A 14,421-nucleotide genomic window follows, 5' to 3' on the forward strand; every position below is an offset into this window, starting at 1 on the left:
ATTGCTACCAAAAATGATTGAACGTGATCCTGCTTTTCTAAATAATGGAGCAGGAAGAGCAAAATTTGGAACAACTTACTAAATCTGTCATATAGACCTGTTCCATTGTAGTGCACTCCTATGAAAGAATGACCACAGTGAACAGCCTGAGGTCTGTCTGTGACACAGTGCTGGCTTGTATACGGAGGTTCAATTTAGTTATGTTATTGCATGTTCAAGCTCCAAATTGTCATAATGAGTATAAGGCAAAAGTAAATTACAACTCTATCATGATGTGTTTAAACAGCTTTCAGCAGGGGACCCCGAACTTCCCTTTACCGGGCCATATCTACCAGCTCTGACTGTGGGATCCCAAAGCGTTCCCAGGCTAGTGCAGATATATAATCTCTCCACCCAGTCCTGGGAACCACAAAGTATTTGAAGGGAAAAAAACATTTATTTCCTTATCCTTTATTTATTTTTCATGCAATAACCACTGTAGATGCCATTAACACGTTAGGGGGTACGATTTCTGACATTTATTTTTTCTTCAGCTTCAAATTACTGTGGATTTGAATGACTTCCCTATTCATTGAAGCCAGGCCATGTTGTCCCAGACCAAACTCATGAATGTGCAGCACAGTTCTCATAGCTTAGTTCTTTAACTGGGCCCTAAATAAAAAGCCCCAGGCAGCTCATGAATATAAATCAGCCCATCAGGCCATTCCGGGAAAGTAGTGCATTTGTTTTTAGTTTTTTGCTGTTTCTGTCTTTGTTGCATGTTTTGCATTAAGCACCCTTTATGCTAAATTAGTTTGCTCAATGGTGGCGCACGTTGCTTTCAGCGGGACGCCTCTGTCCTCACGGCGCTGAATACGGAGCGCTGAATACGGAAAACCCGTCGGCAACGTGTTTTGTTGACATGGGGCTGTAGCTACGGCAACTCGGCAGGGTCACTAGGTTTGTGTGTGTGTGTGTGTGTGTGTGTGTGTGTGTGTGTGTGTGTGTGTGTGTGTGTGTGTGTGTGTGTGTGTGTGTGTGTGTGTGTGTGTGTGTGTGTGTGTGTGTGTGTGTGTGTGAGAGAGAATGAGAGAGAGACTGGTGCACAGTTATCCAGTTTATAATGTTTGTTTTTATAGATAAGCTCCCTTGAACTCCATTTTAGAAAAGGTTTCAACCGTTTGGACCTCTGTGTACTTTAGGACAGGGCTGTGTGCACAGCAGAAGTTGAGGCTGTGCAGCCAAGTTGTTTCCATGAATGTAGAAGTTTCACGGGCAGTGATAAAGCACTTTATTATGAGCCGGGTAGGGGGGGTGGGGGTGTAGGTACGTGCTGGGTACTCACCAACGACTTGCAAAGTGGATTATAAAGGGCAAATCTGGGGGATAATCGCGTGGAATGGCTAAACAACCGTTAAACCAACCACTTAGGTTTTCCTTCCATGCTTTATTTTTCTATTTAATAGCTTGCTCTGTAACCAATAATAGCCCGGACCGGTCACCACGACGATCAATGCTCTATGCGCTTCAAGGAAACAAAGCGATCTGTGCAGGAGACCCCCTACCTCTGTTTGTGTGTGCACGCACCAAGGGCAGCACTCACAGTCCCATTACGTGAGTTTGGCGTTGAGCGGGCAGCCTGCAATCGCATTGAGGAGTCCTTGTTGCCCGCTTGGCACCCGTACCAGAGCCCGGTCAGAAACTTAACACTAAGTGGTCCGACCGTCCCCCAGAGGCAGGATCCCCTTATACTGGGAAGATACTGTTAAAGGAGGGAGGAGGAAGGGGGAGGAATGTTATGTAAGAGAGAGGGAGAAGAGGATTTACAAAGAGGGAGGGGGAGAGACATAGAAGTAAGTAAGTAAGGAAGGGTGAAATCTTCAACCTCTAAAATTAAAGTTGTCAGCCATCCTTTATAGACTATTCTGTTTTAATGGGGCTAATCACGTGCGTGCGTGCGTGCGTGCGTGGGTGGGTGGGTGGGTGGATGTGTGTGTAAAGATGCCAATGTGGGTCGCTCTAACATTTTGCTTTACACCATGCGACAAACTCCCGGGGATAGGGTTAGTTGACCCTTACCCTAACCCCAATGATTAAGGGCCTTAAACCTGCATTCTTTCTTATATCCAGGCGGGCGACTTGGTTGCAAAAACTCAGATTGTATAGAAGGCTGGATTCGAATAGTCCAAAAAACAAACTCCTAACGTCTATTCCTAACCAGTATTGCTTGACTTCTGTGGAAAATGTCGTCAATTAGAACACTGCTACTTGTTAATGACGAGTTCTCAACAGAACCTCCGACAACCCCCTCGACCTACGCACTTCCTATACACATAGTGTCTTCTATCTACCCTCCACCAGTCCAACCCCTTTCTCCATTGTTTACTCCCCCCCACCCCTCCCCTCTCTCAGCAGTGAATTCTCATGCCACCCTTGCCTCCCTATTCTCTCATTTACTCCTCTGGGCCCCCTCTCCCTCCTGCTACATGGCTCCTTTCACTTGTCCTCATTGACACACTGACACGCTCATTCAGCTAGAGGGGGCCACACATTGTTTGTTTATGTCACACTGACATGGCTCTGCTTCAGCCTATTTTTTTTCCTTCTCTTTCAAACATTCTCAAATGCATGTAGGATGAGGAACACTCAGCGGGGTTCTCGCCTGTGGTCTCTCTTCTCTTGACACGATACGCATTTCAGATTTAGTCTGTGTTTCGCCCTCTGCGATCCAATGAAGGAAATCTGTTTGAGATGGACAGAACCGTGTAATGTACTTGTAAAGACACACACGTTTACATCAACTTGTGTGCTGTCAAAGTTAACGGGTTAATCTATGTGATTATTGTGGCAGAGATTAATGCAATACAATATTTTACCCCAGTAAACTTTTTACTCCTGGTGCAGAGAATGCACGTTGTGTACATTGATGGCCATCGACTCGTCTTCCTGTTAAGAACTGTGAGAGGTGTGTCGCGGCACTAGGATCAGACTTTTCAAATGTAGCATCTTTTAGTTGTAAAGACGTCGTTGATCATGTGTGAGCCATCATCAGTGTAAGTCAATGCAACAAACATCACAACTTCTGAAAATCTGTACCATGCCATGATAAAGGCGTCTTCTTTTAACAACCACCATCTTCTTTAAAAGTCCTCGCTGAGATCTTTTATTTAAATGAGCTGACAGGAAACTCGCACACACGCTTACCTTCGCTCCCTTGCTCATTTTTTATTTGGATTTTTTTCCACTGCCGTCGATCCTTCTATAGCCATTTGTGATCATATCCCCGTATGGAGCGATGAACAAGGTGATCTATCTGGATCACCCCCCTCACACCCTCTGTCTGCCTCTATCTCTTTCCCTTTCTTGCCCCTCTCACATGAATGCAGCGTTCTATGCACCTGAATGTCCACACTTTGATTAATACAGAAGCAGGGGTGAGAGGACGTGAAGTGATTCGGTCTCATCTCCCTCCTCCCGCAGATCCAAGTACGCCGTCTTCATCCCCGCCCTGTGGAATACCGAGGTCCAGGACTGGGAGCTCAAATGCATGAGCGGTCTGGTGTTGGACGAGAGCCACCATGGACCAGGTACCACGCACACTCACGCTGAAATACTCAGACACTCACACACACAGCAGCCTCTTACATGAGCTTCAGGTCGGCGGCGCAGGGTGAAGCAGAAGTTTTTTACAGTCCCCTACTGTTGTTAAGCCACCATAAAACGAACTCAAAGTGTCCACTTCCCGGTTTGTGCTAATTGGTGGCTTGTTAGGAGTTGAACCTCCAACCATCCGCTTCAAAACGTCCAGTTCTTTTTACATCTACCCTTTTAGCTTCCAGCGCTAAGAGAACCTAATTCTGTGGGAAACACAGTCCTCCTTTTGTTCCAGCGCTCTCACGAACAAGATGGAGATGCTTTCCCCAGGGTCCGCCAATCCTTGTGCACATTGACGCCGCAGCGCGAGTGTGTGTCTGTGTAACAGGATCAGCGTGTGCGAGGGTTAAGTGATGTGAGACTGGATGAGTTTGCAGAGTTTGAGTGGCTGTTTGCAGAGTGCTCCCCAGGGTCCCTCTGCATTGTTAGCTTCTGCTTGAGAACGTGCGTGCGTGCGTGTGTGTGTGTGTGCGCGTGGCGCATGAGCGCACCTACTATAACTTTGGCGGATCAAAGCAGCCTTTTTATCTTTTTTAGGCCGTTCACATATCCGCTCCTGAACATCTGGCTCACCGCTGCAGTCTCATCTTCACAAAAGATTGGAATGCAATGTGTGCGCAAATACTTGTGTTCGTGCAACTCAACAGATTTAGAAGGGCAACAACCAGGATGAGTCACAGGTTAGTGGCTGCAGGGTTGTTTGTCACACAAGAGGGGCAAGGTGCTTGTGCATATGTGCGTGTGCGCGGTCGAACATTTGAGAGGGGGGGGTGGACTAGTGTGGTGAGTCAGGATGAGTCATCCTTATTTTCTGGCCTGTCAGACTGTTTAGCCTCAAGGCAGCATGGGGGAAACAAGCTGATTCATTTGCTGCCTGCCTGCCTATCGGAAAAAAAACATCATTAAATGTTTTCTCGGGCAAAAGGATCCAATCCCTTTCACTTTTTAAATCCAAGCTACATATATTTGTGTTTAAATTACATTATTAGATCATTTGAAATATCGGAAGAATACATTTTCCAAAGATCTTTTCCATAAAAGGCAATTTCATGTGTCACTATTTAAAAGCCCAGGTGTGCAATGATAAAATGCGAGTGTGCCATCTCATTGTCCCACTTAAGTCTGTTATACAGGCGTTGGGAGGCACTATTGCATCTTCTTAGAGGTGACCTTAAACAAGTTTGAAAATAAAAATCTCCTAAGAAGCTGCTACTAGCATTAAACACAACCAGAATCTCTCACTAAGCTTTTGGCTGTAAAGCAGCATTGTGGGTGTCAGGGGTTGCGGGGGAGGTAGGACTCAGATGCAGAGTTCAGAAACAAAAGGGACTTTAATTGTCAAAAAGGTTAAAGCAAAGGCCAAGGGGCAAAACGGGAGACAGGAACTGTGAACGACGAGAGACAAGGACATGCGTGGCGAAAGACAATGACGCGACAAGCGACACAAGAGACACACTGCTTAAATACACAAGGGAGGTGCAGGTGATTGGACATAGGGGGAAACTATTAGACGATCACAGGGGATGACGGGACAAGGCAGGAAGTGAAGTTACCCGGGGACACGAGTGGCAGAAAACTAGTGAATACAACAGGAAGTGAACCACACCGTGACAGTGGGTAGTGTAGATGCCGGGTTTTTTAAATAAAAGAACAGGCGATTTCTCTACACCTGCTTTCAATAGAACAGCAGAGCCATCATTTGTATTAGCAAAGCTCTTCCTATTTGGCCAATGGCGAATCACTGACATGTCTCCTGTGAAAATGATCTGATTGAGTAATGACTAATACATGAAATAACCACTGGGGGCTTGCAGCCCCCCCCCCCCGTAAAACTGTAGGCTGAGTCAGCTATTAAGCACAAAGTTGACTTACTCTTAGTCAGCAGCCCGTGGAGCTCTGAGAGCAGCTCGATGCCCCCCCCCCCCGACCCGATGGCTCTCTTCGGTTGTAGCAGCAGATGCCAGTGTCCCGATCTCCTCAGCGGGCCCTGACGGGCCCTGAGCCGTGTTCTTCCTGTTCGTCTGCTTCTCAGGCCTCAGTGCAGGGACTCAGCACAAACATTTTACGCGGTGCCCCTAAAACCGCGAGTGCTGCTTCCTTACCTGGCATGCTTCATTTGACCTTTTTTTTATATGCTTTATAACTTTGTTAATGCATTTGGATACCAAAAGAAGGTCAAAAGGAATTGGCCAGGTGTGCACAGCTGGGGCGGCAACATAGACACACGTACGGAGAAGATGGAAGGTGTTCCAGAGGTCATGCCGTTGAGTTTAGGACCTACAACTAGTGTTTGCTCCCTAAGGGTTGGAACAACGTTGTCACGGACACACACAAACACTCCAACTCATGGCGATCTACTCTCCCCCTCGGGCAGTTCGTCCGAATAATAATAATAAGCGGTAACCAAACGGAACAACAGCGCTGCATACCGGGAGCGCAAAACGAATTAATATAAAAAAAACACAACGAGCCTCTCGTCTGTCAGAAGCGATCGCGCATGCGTGGTGACCTGGCGTTTTTTTTTCAGGTGATCTACCGGCACTGCGGTAGAATGACCTGGTCCCCCTAGTCTAAAGCCTAGTTTATGCTTCTGCGTTTTCAGAGCGACGCAGCCACAAGACCCCCTTGCGTGTCCCTTGCATGTCCCTTGCGTGCCTTTTCACACCTCCGTGCGTCCTTGCGTGTGTCGAGCCATTTTTCTAGGCTTCCTTCCTAGGCAAGCCTCCCGCAGCGCACCAGGCTGCGATTGGTCCGCTAACTACATCCTTTACGGAGTCTCACATTTCCGCTTTCATAGCCCGATACCGGCATTATTAAAACAAAGAATGTTTACGAGAGAACGGATCAGATTTAAGAACTCTTGTCGGAAGAAATGCGTAAATATGACCGCTTATGCAAGCCGTCATTGGCAGGTCGTCGAAGCGGGTTGGATTCACAGAGGGAGATCTTCGCAAACGCCTGTTTGCCGGTCGAGGTGCACAAAGTTGTGGAGGACAATGTACAAAAGCAGGATAAATCCTGAGAAATATTCAGGTGTTCTTATCTTGTCTTGTGTAAAATCTTCCATGAGCTAGCTACGTTAGCTTTGTCACCGGCACTTGATTCTCAGTATTTCCCACATGTAATACACATTTCACACCCTATACTACTTGTTTTTACAGCCTACATGCGCAAAGTCTGCAACTTCTGTCGGTGTTGAATCTGTGGCACACCGCCACAAATTAGTCTATGTGTGAGAAACACTGATTCTGCGTGGTCTCTGCCGGCGTCTTCCTGATTACTGACCTCGGTAACAACCAGTTCAGTAATAATGTTTTGCTCATTTTCTTGTCAGACGTACACTTCCTTTGCAATCTCCCTCATCTCATATTCTACTTGGTATAGTATTTGTGAAGCTTTATATTGAATAAGCTCACCACCACACATCCTCTTGTTGTAACGCTAACTGAAGCTTACAAAGAACCCTCAATAAAAAGGGATTTTCAGAAGGAAATGATTCTGGATAGAACGTCAAAATGTTACAACTGGTAGAAATGGTGTGTTGTGTAACTACAGCACAGGCTTGCGGTCAACCGAAAGCACTTTAAAATATCTGGGCCATCTTTGTTAGGGTCTTGAGGTCCGAGGTCGGATCTGGATTGTTGGATCTGGGCTTCATCTGTTACTCCCACAAGAATGTCACCCCTCTAACCTGTATAAAGCCTCTTAGCTGTGGGCAATTAGCCTACCTATGACCCCTCAGCTGGACCTGCTTTCTAGTAAGCTTTGGTCTTTATAAAGTTTTGTCCTAATCCCCTCCCCCCCCTACACACACACACACACACACACACACACACACACACACACACACACACACACACACACACACACACACACACACACACACACACACACACACACACACACACACACACACACACACACACACACACACATACGGAGCTCCTTCTTTCTTCATGGTGGAAGTGGAATGCCACCTGCTTGATCAGCCCTAGGCTAACCTGCAGCCCTAATTAGACACCTTTTGTTGGTGGTGGCACCTTTGCTACATCCTGAAGCTTTAGGAAACCTCTCTTTCTATAGGGTTTCCTGTAGAAGGTGGAGTCACTTGGCTAGGCTCCCTGTAGAACCGAGGGGTCCTGGTGCTCAATAACCTCTCTTTTAACTCCCATGGAACATAAAGGGGTGGTGGGGGTTAACATGTTACGCTTGTTTATGTGCTATCCAACTGGCAGTGGCCTAGATATTGCATGTTGCAGAAGTTCTTTTGTTCAACTTCAAGTTGACTAGCAGGTTGCTGGTAGTGGGCCAACGTCTCCGAGGCTTGTCAACCGATCTGGGTTAAATTAGAACGATTCGATTCAGTGACTTGAAATCGATTCACTAACTTTACTGGACAGTGCAGGCAAAGTTTCCGAGATCCCTGTTGTTTCTTTTAAGGAAATCCGGTTTAAATTAATTATGGATATTATAAACAAGCAAACAACAATTAATGGCAAATGTATTAACCTTTTATTTGAATCAAGTGCATACATTTTCAATGTAAACATTACACAATAATTACACAATGTTTGGATCAATTTACAGAACCCCGGATTTTCAACCACATTGTAGGGTCGCATGTCTTTACAGATAAACTTGGCAATTGTTACTGTGATGCTGAGTTTCGTGCTGGCGAGGCCTGAGGAGTCTGCAGAGCTGGAGTTACCTGCTGCTGCAGCGGTAACGCTGCTAGAGGTGCCTGACTGTCGGCGTTGTTTAATCCCACGGCGCCTTAGTAGATGGCCGGAAAGATTCGTTGTGTTTCCGTGTCTTTTATTTGTCTTCTACATATTCTACAAACAGCGACCGACTTATTTAGAACACCTCCGTGTTTGCAAAAGCCAAAATATTTCCACACGCTGGATCGATAAGTTGGTTTGTAAATGTCTTGCTCGCAGTCGTCTCCTCCACGCTGTGTTTTGTTGTTGTTCCGAGTTTCGCGCGGCTGCCGCTGCGTACTGATGACGTCACAGACAGGCAGACTGAATCGAGTAATGTTTAACGTGTCTAAAGTGCTTAAAAACAAACACACATCCATACCGGTTTTGTACTTTAATCCAATGTGCAGTTTTCAAGTATCGATACAATCGATTATGTACCATTTCAATCGATTTGTAATCGATATATGTCGTCCGGAATGCCGATTTGCGGAGCACAGATCGATTCACGGAAGACATTGATTGTAGAAAGAACCTTAGGAATTCATGTGAGAGGGTCCCTGATCAGCAATAAAATGTCATCTGCGTACATAAACATTTTGTGTTCCACTTCTCCTTGTGATACCCCTCTAATGTCTGTTTCTGCCCTGATTGCGATAGACAGAGGTTCCAAGAATCTTGTGAAGAGTAACGGACTCAGAGGGTCTCCTTGTTTGGTTCCTCTCATTAGATTGAATTGAGCCGAAATTATATCATTTGTTATCACTGATGCTCTGGATTTGAATAAATTACATTCATCCATTTAATGAAAGCTTCATAGATTCTTAACTATCATAAGTTATGATTTGCCTGCTCTCACATTTGGGGCGTCCTCTTCTTGCCAAACAGGACAAATATAATCTAAAAAAGTGCAGAAATAATAGAAAAAAATGATTAAGCATGCATGACTGAGGGGAAAAGGGGTATTTAGTTCAATGTTGTGAGATTGAAAGAAGGGAGGAGAGACATTATGTCATGCAAATTGATGGAAATAGATGGAAATAATGTAATTTAAAGGAGGATGAAAATATTGAAAACGTGAATGCAAAGCAAGCTCAAGTCGGGTCGGAGTCGGCTGATGACAGCTCAGCATCATTTAGCTGCGTTTAGCCGTAACATGACTCGGCTCAGTGCTAAACATGTGGCGTTTAAATTAGAGGCCCCGCACTTTGTTGAGATGTTTCATCATTCTCGCGTAGGCAGCTGTAATTACAGGTCTGAGAGTCGGGGTCTGGCTTCTTTTGGGGGGCGGGGGTCCTTTCCTGTCCTCCCATTCTCAATCTATTTTCCTCCTTTCATCCCCTGAACTTTTTGACCCCAAAAATAGTTTTTGTTTTGTTTTTGTTTTTTTGTTTAGTTACAATCCTTGCTCATTGGCCGACTTGGCGTACCCCAGCCTCCCGAGTGCCGACGGGACCGTCTCCCCCTGGGAGTGAACTCTAACCTTGTGGTAGGCCTTAAAGGCGTATTAAGAGATGGGTGTGGTGGGGGTCAAAACTCACAGGTCAGTGGTGATCTAATCCCTTCCTTTATGCCTCCTGCATCAGGTCAGTGGTTATCTAAAGCCTAGTTTATGCTTCTGCGTTTTCAGAGCGACGCAGACGCAAGACCCCCTTGCATGTGCCTTGCGTGCCTTTTCACACCTCCTTGCGTGCGTCGACCCATTTTTCTAGGCTTGCGTCGCTTTCGACGCAAGCCTCCCGCAGCGCACAAGGCTGTGATTGGTCTGCTAACTACGTCCTTTACGGAGTCTGACATTTCCGTTTTCATAGCACAATACCGTCATACGGGATAAATGTGTCCCCGATGAAAAGCAGCAGTGGCGATGCACGGGGCAATAAAGTCTATGATGAATAAATAAACAAACAAACGACTTCCACACACAAAAACGTGTCTCTCTGTCGTCATCAACAAAAACACGTTACTTCACCTGTTGTTTTAGAACCACTTTTAGAAAGACTTTTAGAACCATGAATTGAAAATGAGTGCGTCGTCGCAACGACGCAAACGCAGAAAGCATGCGCCAACCTTAACCCTGTCCTTTATGCCTCCTCCATCACCACCCTCTTTACTCTCTCCTTTACATTTATTTATGTTTTACCTTTATTTTACCAGGATTGTCCCGTCGAATTGAAATATCTCCTTTCCAGGAGAGAAAATATCGCACTTAAAGGCCTAAATATCTGCCTTAAAAACAGCACCACAAAATGGGAAAATCGACATATTTAAAAACATTCATAACCAACACAATATATTAAGACTGATGGGGTTGTGAGAAAGTTTAGGGTGATGATGTAACGCAATTAAGAAGTTACCTCGCTCTCTCTCTCTCTCTCTCTCTCTAACACGCGGACGCATTCACTGACTATTGTTATCAGAGCTGCACCAGAGGACATTTGCGTAGTGCTGTTTTTCCCATAGGTGGGAAAAACTTGTTTGACAATTACAAAAATGGGACTGGAATTGAATTTCTACAGCTGCCTCAGGAAGAACAACCTCTGCTGAGCCTTATTGGTGATGGAGCTGATGTTCAGAGGTCATGGGTGATGATGGAGCCCAGGAAACGGAAGGAATCCACAGTGGTGACGGGGGAGTCACCTAGGATGACTGGCTAACGTTCTCTCTCTCTCTCTGCAGCCTGAGTGCTCAATCAAGTAATTAATGTAACCGCTATGTATGGTTAATTGTAAATTAAATGTGATGCAATCTGAGCCTTTGCATATGCCCTATATGTTGCAGTTGCCCCCTGCAAAATTCAACAACCATCTAAATATTAGATAGCAAACTGTTTCTCTTATAAAATTGGACCAATGAAATTTTTATTATTTATTGCAGCTATGAATAGGGTCTGTTTCTTTTCTTTCTTTTTTTTTTAATTGACAGGGTTTGGCGCTGCATGAACGAGGTCGCGATGCAGAAGGGGGTGCGTGGGCTAAAAAGTTTGAGAACCGCTGCTCTACACCACAACAAGGTCAATGTGCCAACTGATCTCAATCGGACGCATTAAAGAGCCACTTATCTACACAAAACATCTGGCGGATAACCGCTCTCTTACTCGTCATTTTCCTTCCCTCTCTTGTGTCTCTCAATCACGTTTCGCTTTTTTGTTTTTGTTGGGATGCCCTCTCCGTGTGTTTCTCCTCTGCCCTTTATCATTTTTGCAGACTGTACCCAGTAGTGGAGGTTAAACAACCCTTTGTGTTGTGTGAGTGACCGGGGCCTGGAGGGGACAGTCATGTCCAGTCGACTGGAATAACAAGAACCTCACCAGCCAACATTGTTCTGTGATAAGGAGCGGGCAAAAGATTATTCCCGCCGGTTAGCGATAACCTGCAGCCTTATTTTTGTAATATATCAGCGTTATGCATGCAGTGTTTTCCCTAGGGGGGTGTAAGTTACTCTGGTGCTCTCTGCCCCGATGCAGTGAGTGACACGGCACGCAGTCATATTTGTGACATATTCATATCAGTGTGGAACGGCCGTGCTTGGAAATAATAACAAAAAAATATATTTTTTGGGGTCTTTTTGTCCCTTGCTGTTACTGCTGAAACTAATACCTTTACCACTAATGATACTTGTACTAAAACTAGTGCTTTGACTTCTAATAGCTGCTATTACTACTTCTTTCACAACAGCAAATACTACTACTTCTATTGCTACTAATACATCTATTACTTGTTGTTACTAGTAGTTATTCTACTTTTATTGGTCTACCAATACTACTATTAATACATTTACAACTATCAACAACTGTTGTCAGCTAAATGACATGTAATGTAATGATACTAGGTTTCAACTTAGCGCTGTCTCGGTCTACCCCCACCCCCTCTACCCCCCATCAATGATCAGCACATCAAAGCTTTTGTATCACTCTAGCGTCTGGGACCTCCTATGCCACGGGGTGTTCTGTGCCCGGTGTCGTACTAATTCAATCGTAGCCACAGGTGCGCTCGCCCCTCTGACTCCCAGAGGACGGCACAAAACAACCTTCAAAAGGCTCCGTGTTGTCAGCGTTAATTCCAGGAAACTGAGGAATCAGCAGCGCGCTCTGTCATCTGAAACTGACTTTGAGGGAGCGAGAGAGAAAGATGGAGAGAGAGAGTGTGGTGGAGAAAAACACACACTGTCATTCCTACCTTGTCATTATACCCCTGAGTCATAGAGAAAACCCCGGCGCTGAGCTCACCTACACTGACGTTCTCTGTTGTTGTGGAGGTGTGATTTGGACAGTATGCTTTAATTTAATAGCTTAAATGACCTCGTCACTATTCGTGCCATACCATCTGTTTTCATATATCTGCGTGCCAGCCTGTGAGCATACTGTACACAGGTTTGCGCGGCTGAAATGATCACTTTGACTAGATAACACAAATGTGACCCTTGCCCTCTCTACAATATATAGGACTTGGTAAAATATTTAGAGCGCATTTTGTACACGGTGCTTATGGGGCCCCCTTTGCAACAATGCTTTTCACTTCAATTTGTATAACAATAAAAGTTGGGTTGCTGAAAGAGAATCGTAACACTCAGCCTGAACCAGCCCCCTTAATTAACAGAAACCCACTGGATCCCTTTGATCTCCAATAATCCCAAGATAATTGATTAATAAACCACCATTAGTCTCCCAGATATTATAGAACCGGGATTACATATGTGTCTATTCCAGCAGCTCACATTTCACTTCCATCCATCTATAGTCTTTTCTACTTATCCTGGATCATGGTTGCGGGGGCAGCAGGCTTTAAACTGTATTTAAGAAGTTCCTCTCCCAATCAATGTTTTCCAGCTCTTCCTTGGGGGCCCTGAGGTGCTCCCAGTCCAGACAAGATAGATGAACTTACCTGTTGGACGTGCCCGATAACCTCCAGACACGTCCGTCCTGGGGGGGTTCCGGATCAGAGGCACAAACCACCTGAGGTGGCCCTTTAAGATGAGAAAGGAGCAGCGGCTTCACTCCGAGCTCCTTGTCCCATAAACTGCCCCGTGCCACAACGCAGGTGATGGTCACCAGGTGGATGGAGAGCTTCACCCCCCAGCTTAGTGCTTTCTTCACCACCGCGAGCAGGTTCAACCACGGCATCACTGCCGATGATGAGCAGACTCGTATCCCCGCTTGGCTGCAATTCTATTTCCACGCCTATCTTTCGATTTATCTTTTTTTTTTAACCGAAGAATTAAAAAGCAGTAACCCTGATATTGGCTTTATTTGCCATTTGTTTGTTGGGATAAATATACCGTTGTGTGGTAATTTGCGGGTAGATTGTGGCATTCTCTGGGAAAAGACAAATAACTTTTGTTGCAATGGATGCTACACCCTGGGACTCTGCTAAGAATTTACACCTGCCGATATGGATTTAGGGTAGCTTTGCCAACGTCTTTAGCCCTCTTATTAGTGTGTGTGTGTGTGTGTGTGTGTGTGTGTGTGTGTGTGTGTGTGTGTGTGTGTGTGTGTGTGTGTGTGTGTTGTCAGCTATCATTATAGTGTGGGGCTTAACCTTTATTTTGGCATCAAATTTATAAAGTGAGCAGCTGAGACTCTTCTTTTGTTGGACTTCTTTGATTTTCCGTCTACAGCTGAGTCCTGCTTTTCTGTTTTATAAATCCAAAGGACTAAAGCTGTCATAACGCACATTTGTTATTTTTAGCTATCCGGCCTATACTACTAGCGCTAAAGACATTTTAAATTTGTCTTTTCAAACCCGCAGTTGACTTCAGTGAAGGAACAACATCTGCAACAAGCTATTATCCGGTAGATGAAGGCCAAACGGCATCCAAGATGAATCCATTTGGGCACACAACTTTTGTCTGTTCAAAGTTAGGGCGACCGTGTTAGTTAAAGCCTGTAAGCTCTAAAATGTAAAGGTAAATGAGAGCAAAACAGGAGATTTAGTTTCCATGCTCACCAAAATACTACGCTTCAACGTTGTTTAACCAAAAGGCAGGTAAGAAGGTCAAATAGGCCGCATCAAATGAAACTCAGACACAGAATGAGAAAATAGTCATTCAGACCTTTTCATAGTCATAGAGAGACTGTAGGGGTGAACTCACC

General features: G+C 45.2%; 1 protein-coding gene across 3 annotated transcripts in view; it reads left to right on the forward strand.

Annotated features, from left to right (window-relative positions):
- The window catches only part of LOC120809628 (uncharacterized), a 45,511-nt gene that overhangs the window by 9,840 nt on the left and 21,250 nt on the right, over positions 1 to 14,421 (forward strand). For all 3 annotated transcript variants that reach the window (XR_013451058.1, XM_040163574.2, XM_078081941.1), the window contains exon 10: positions 3,460 to 3,566. Coding sequence is in view for 2 of the 3 variants with exons in the window: in XM_040163574.2 (XP_040019508.1) it covers positions 3,460 to 3,566 (107 nt within the window). In the remaining variant the exon portion in view is untranslated. The remainder of the gene's footprint in view (positions 1 to 3,459; positions 3,567 to 14,421) is intronic.

This window comes from Gasterosteus aculeatus, chromosome X, assembly GCF_964276395.1.
Source record: "Gasterosteus aculeatus chromosome X, fGasAcu3.hap1.1, whole genome shotgun sequence".
Lineage (NCBI taxonomy): Eukaryota > Metazoa > Chordata > Actinopteri > Perciformes > Gasterosteidae > Gasterosteus > Gasterosteus aculeatus.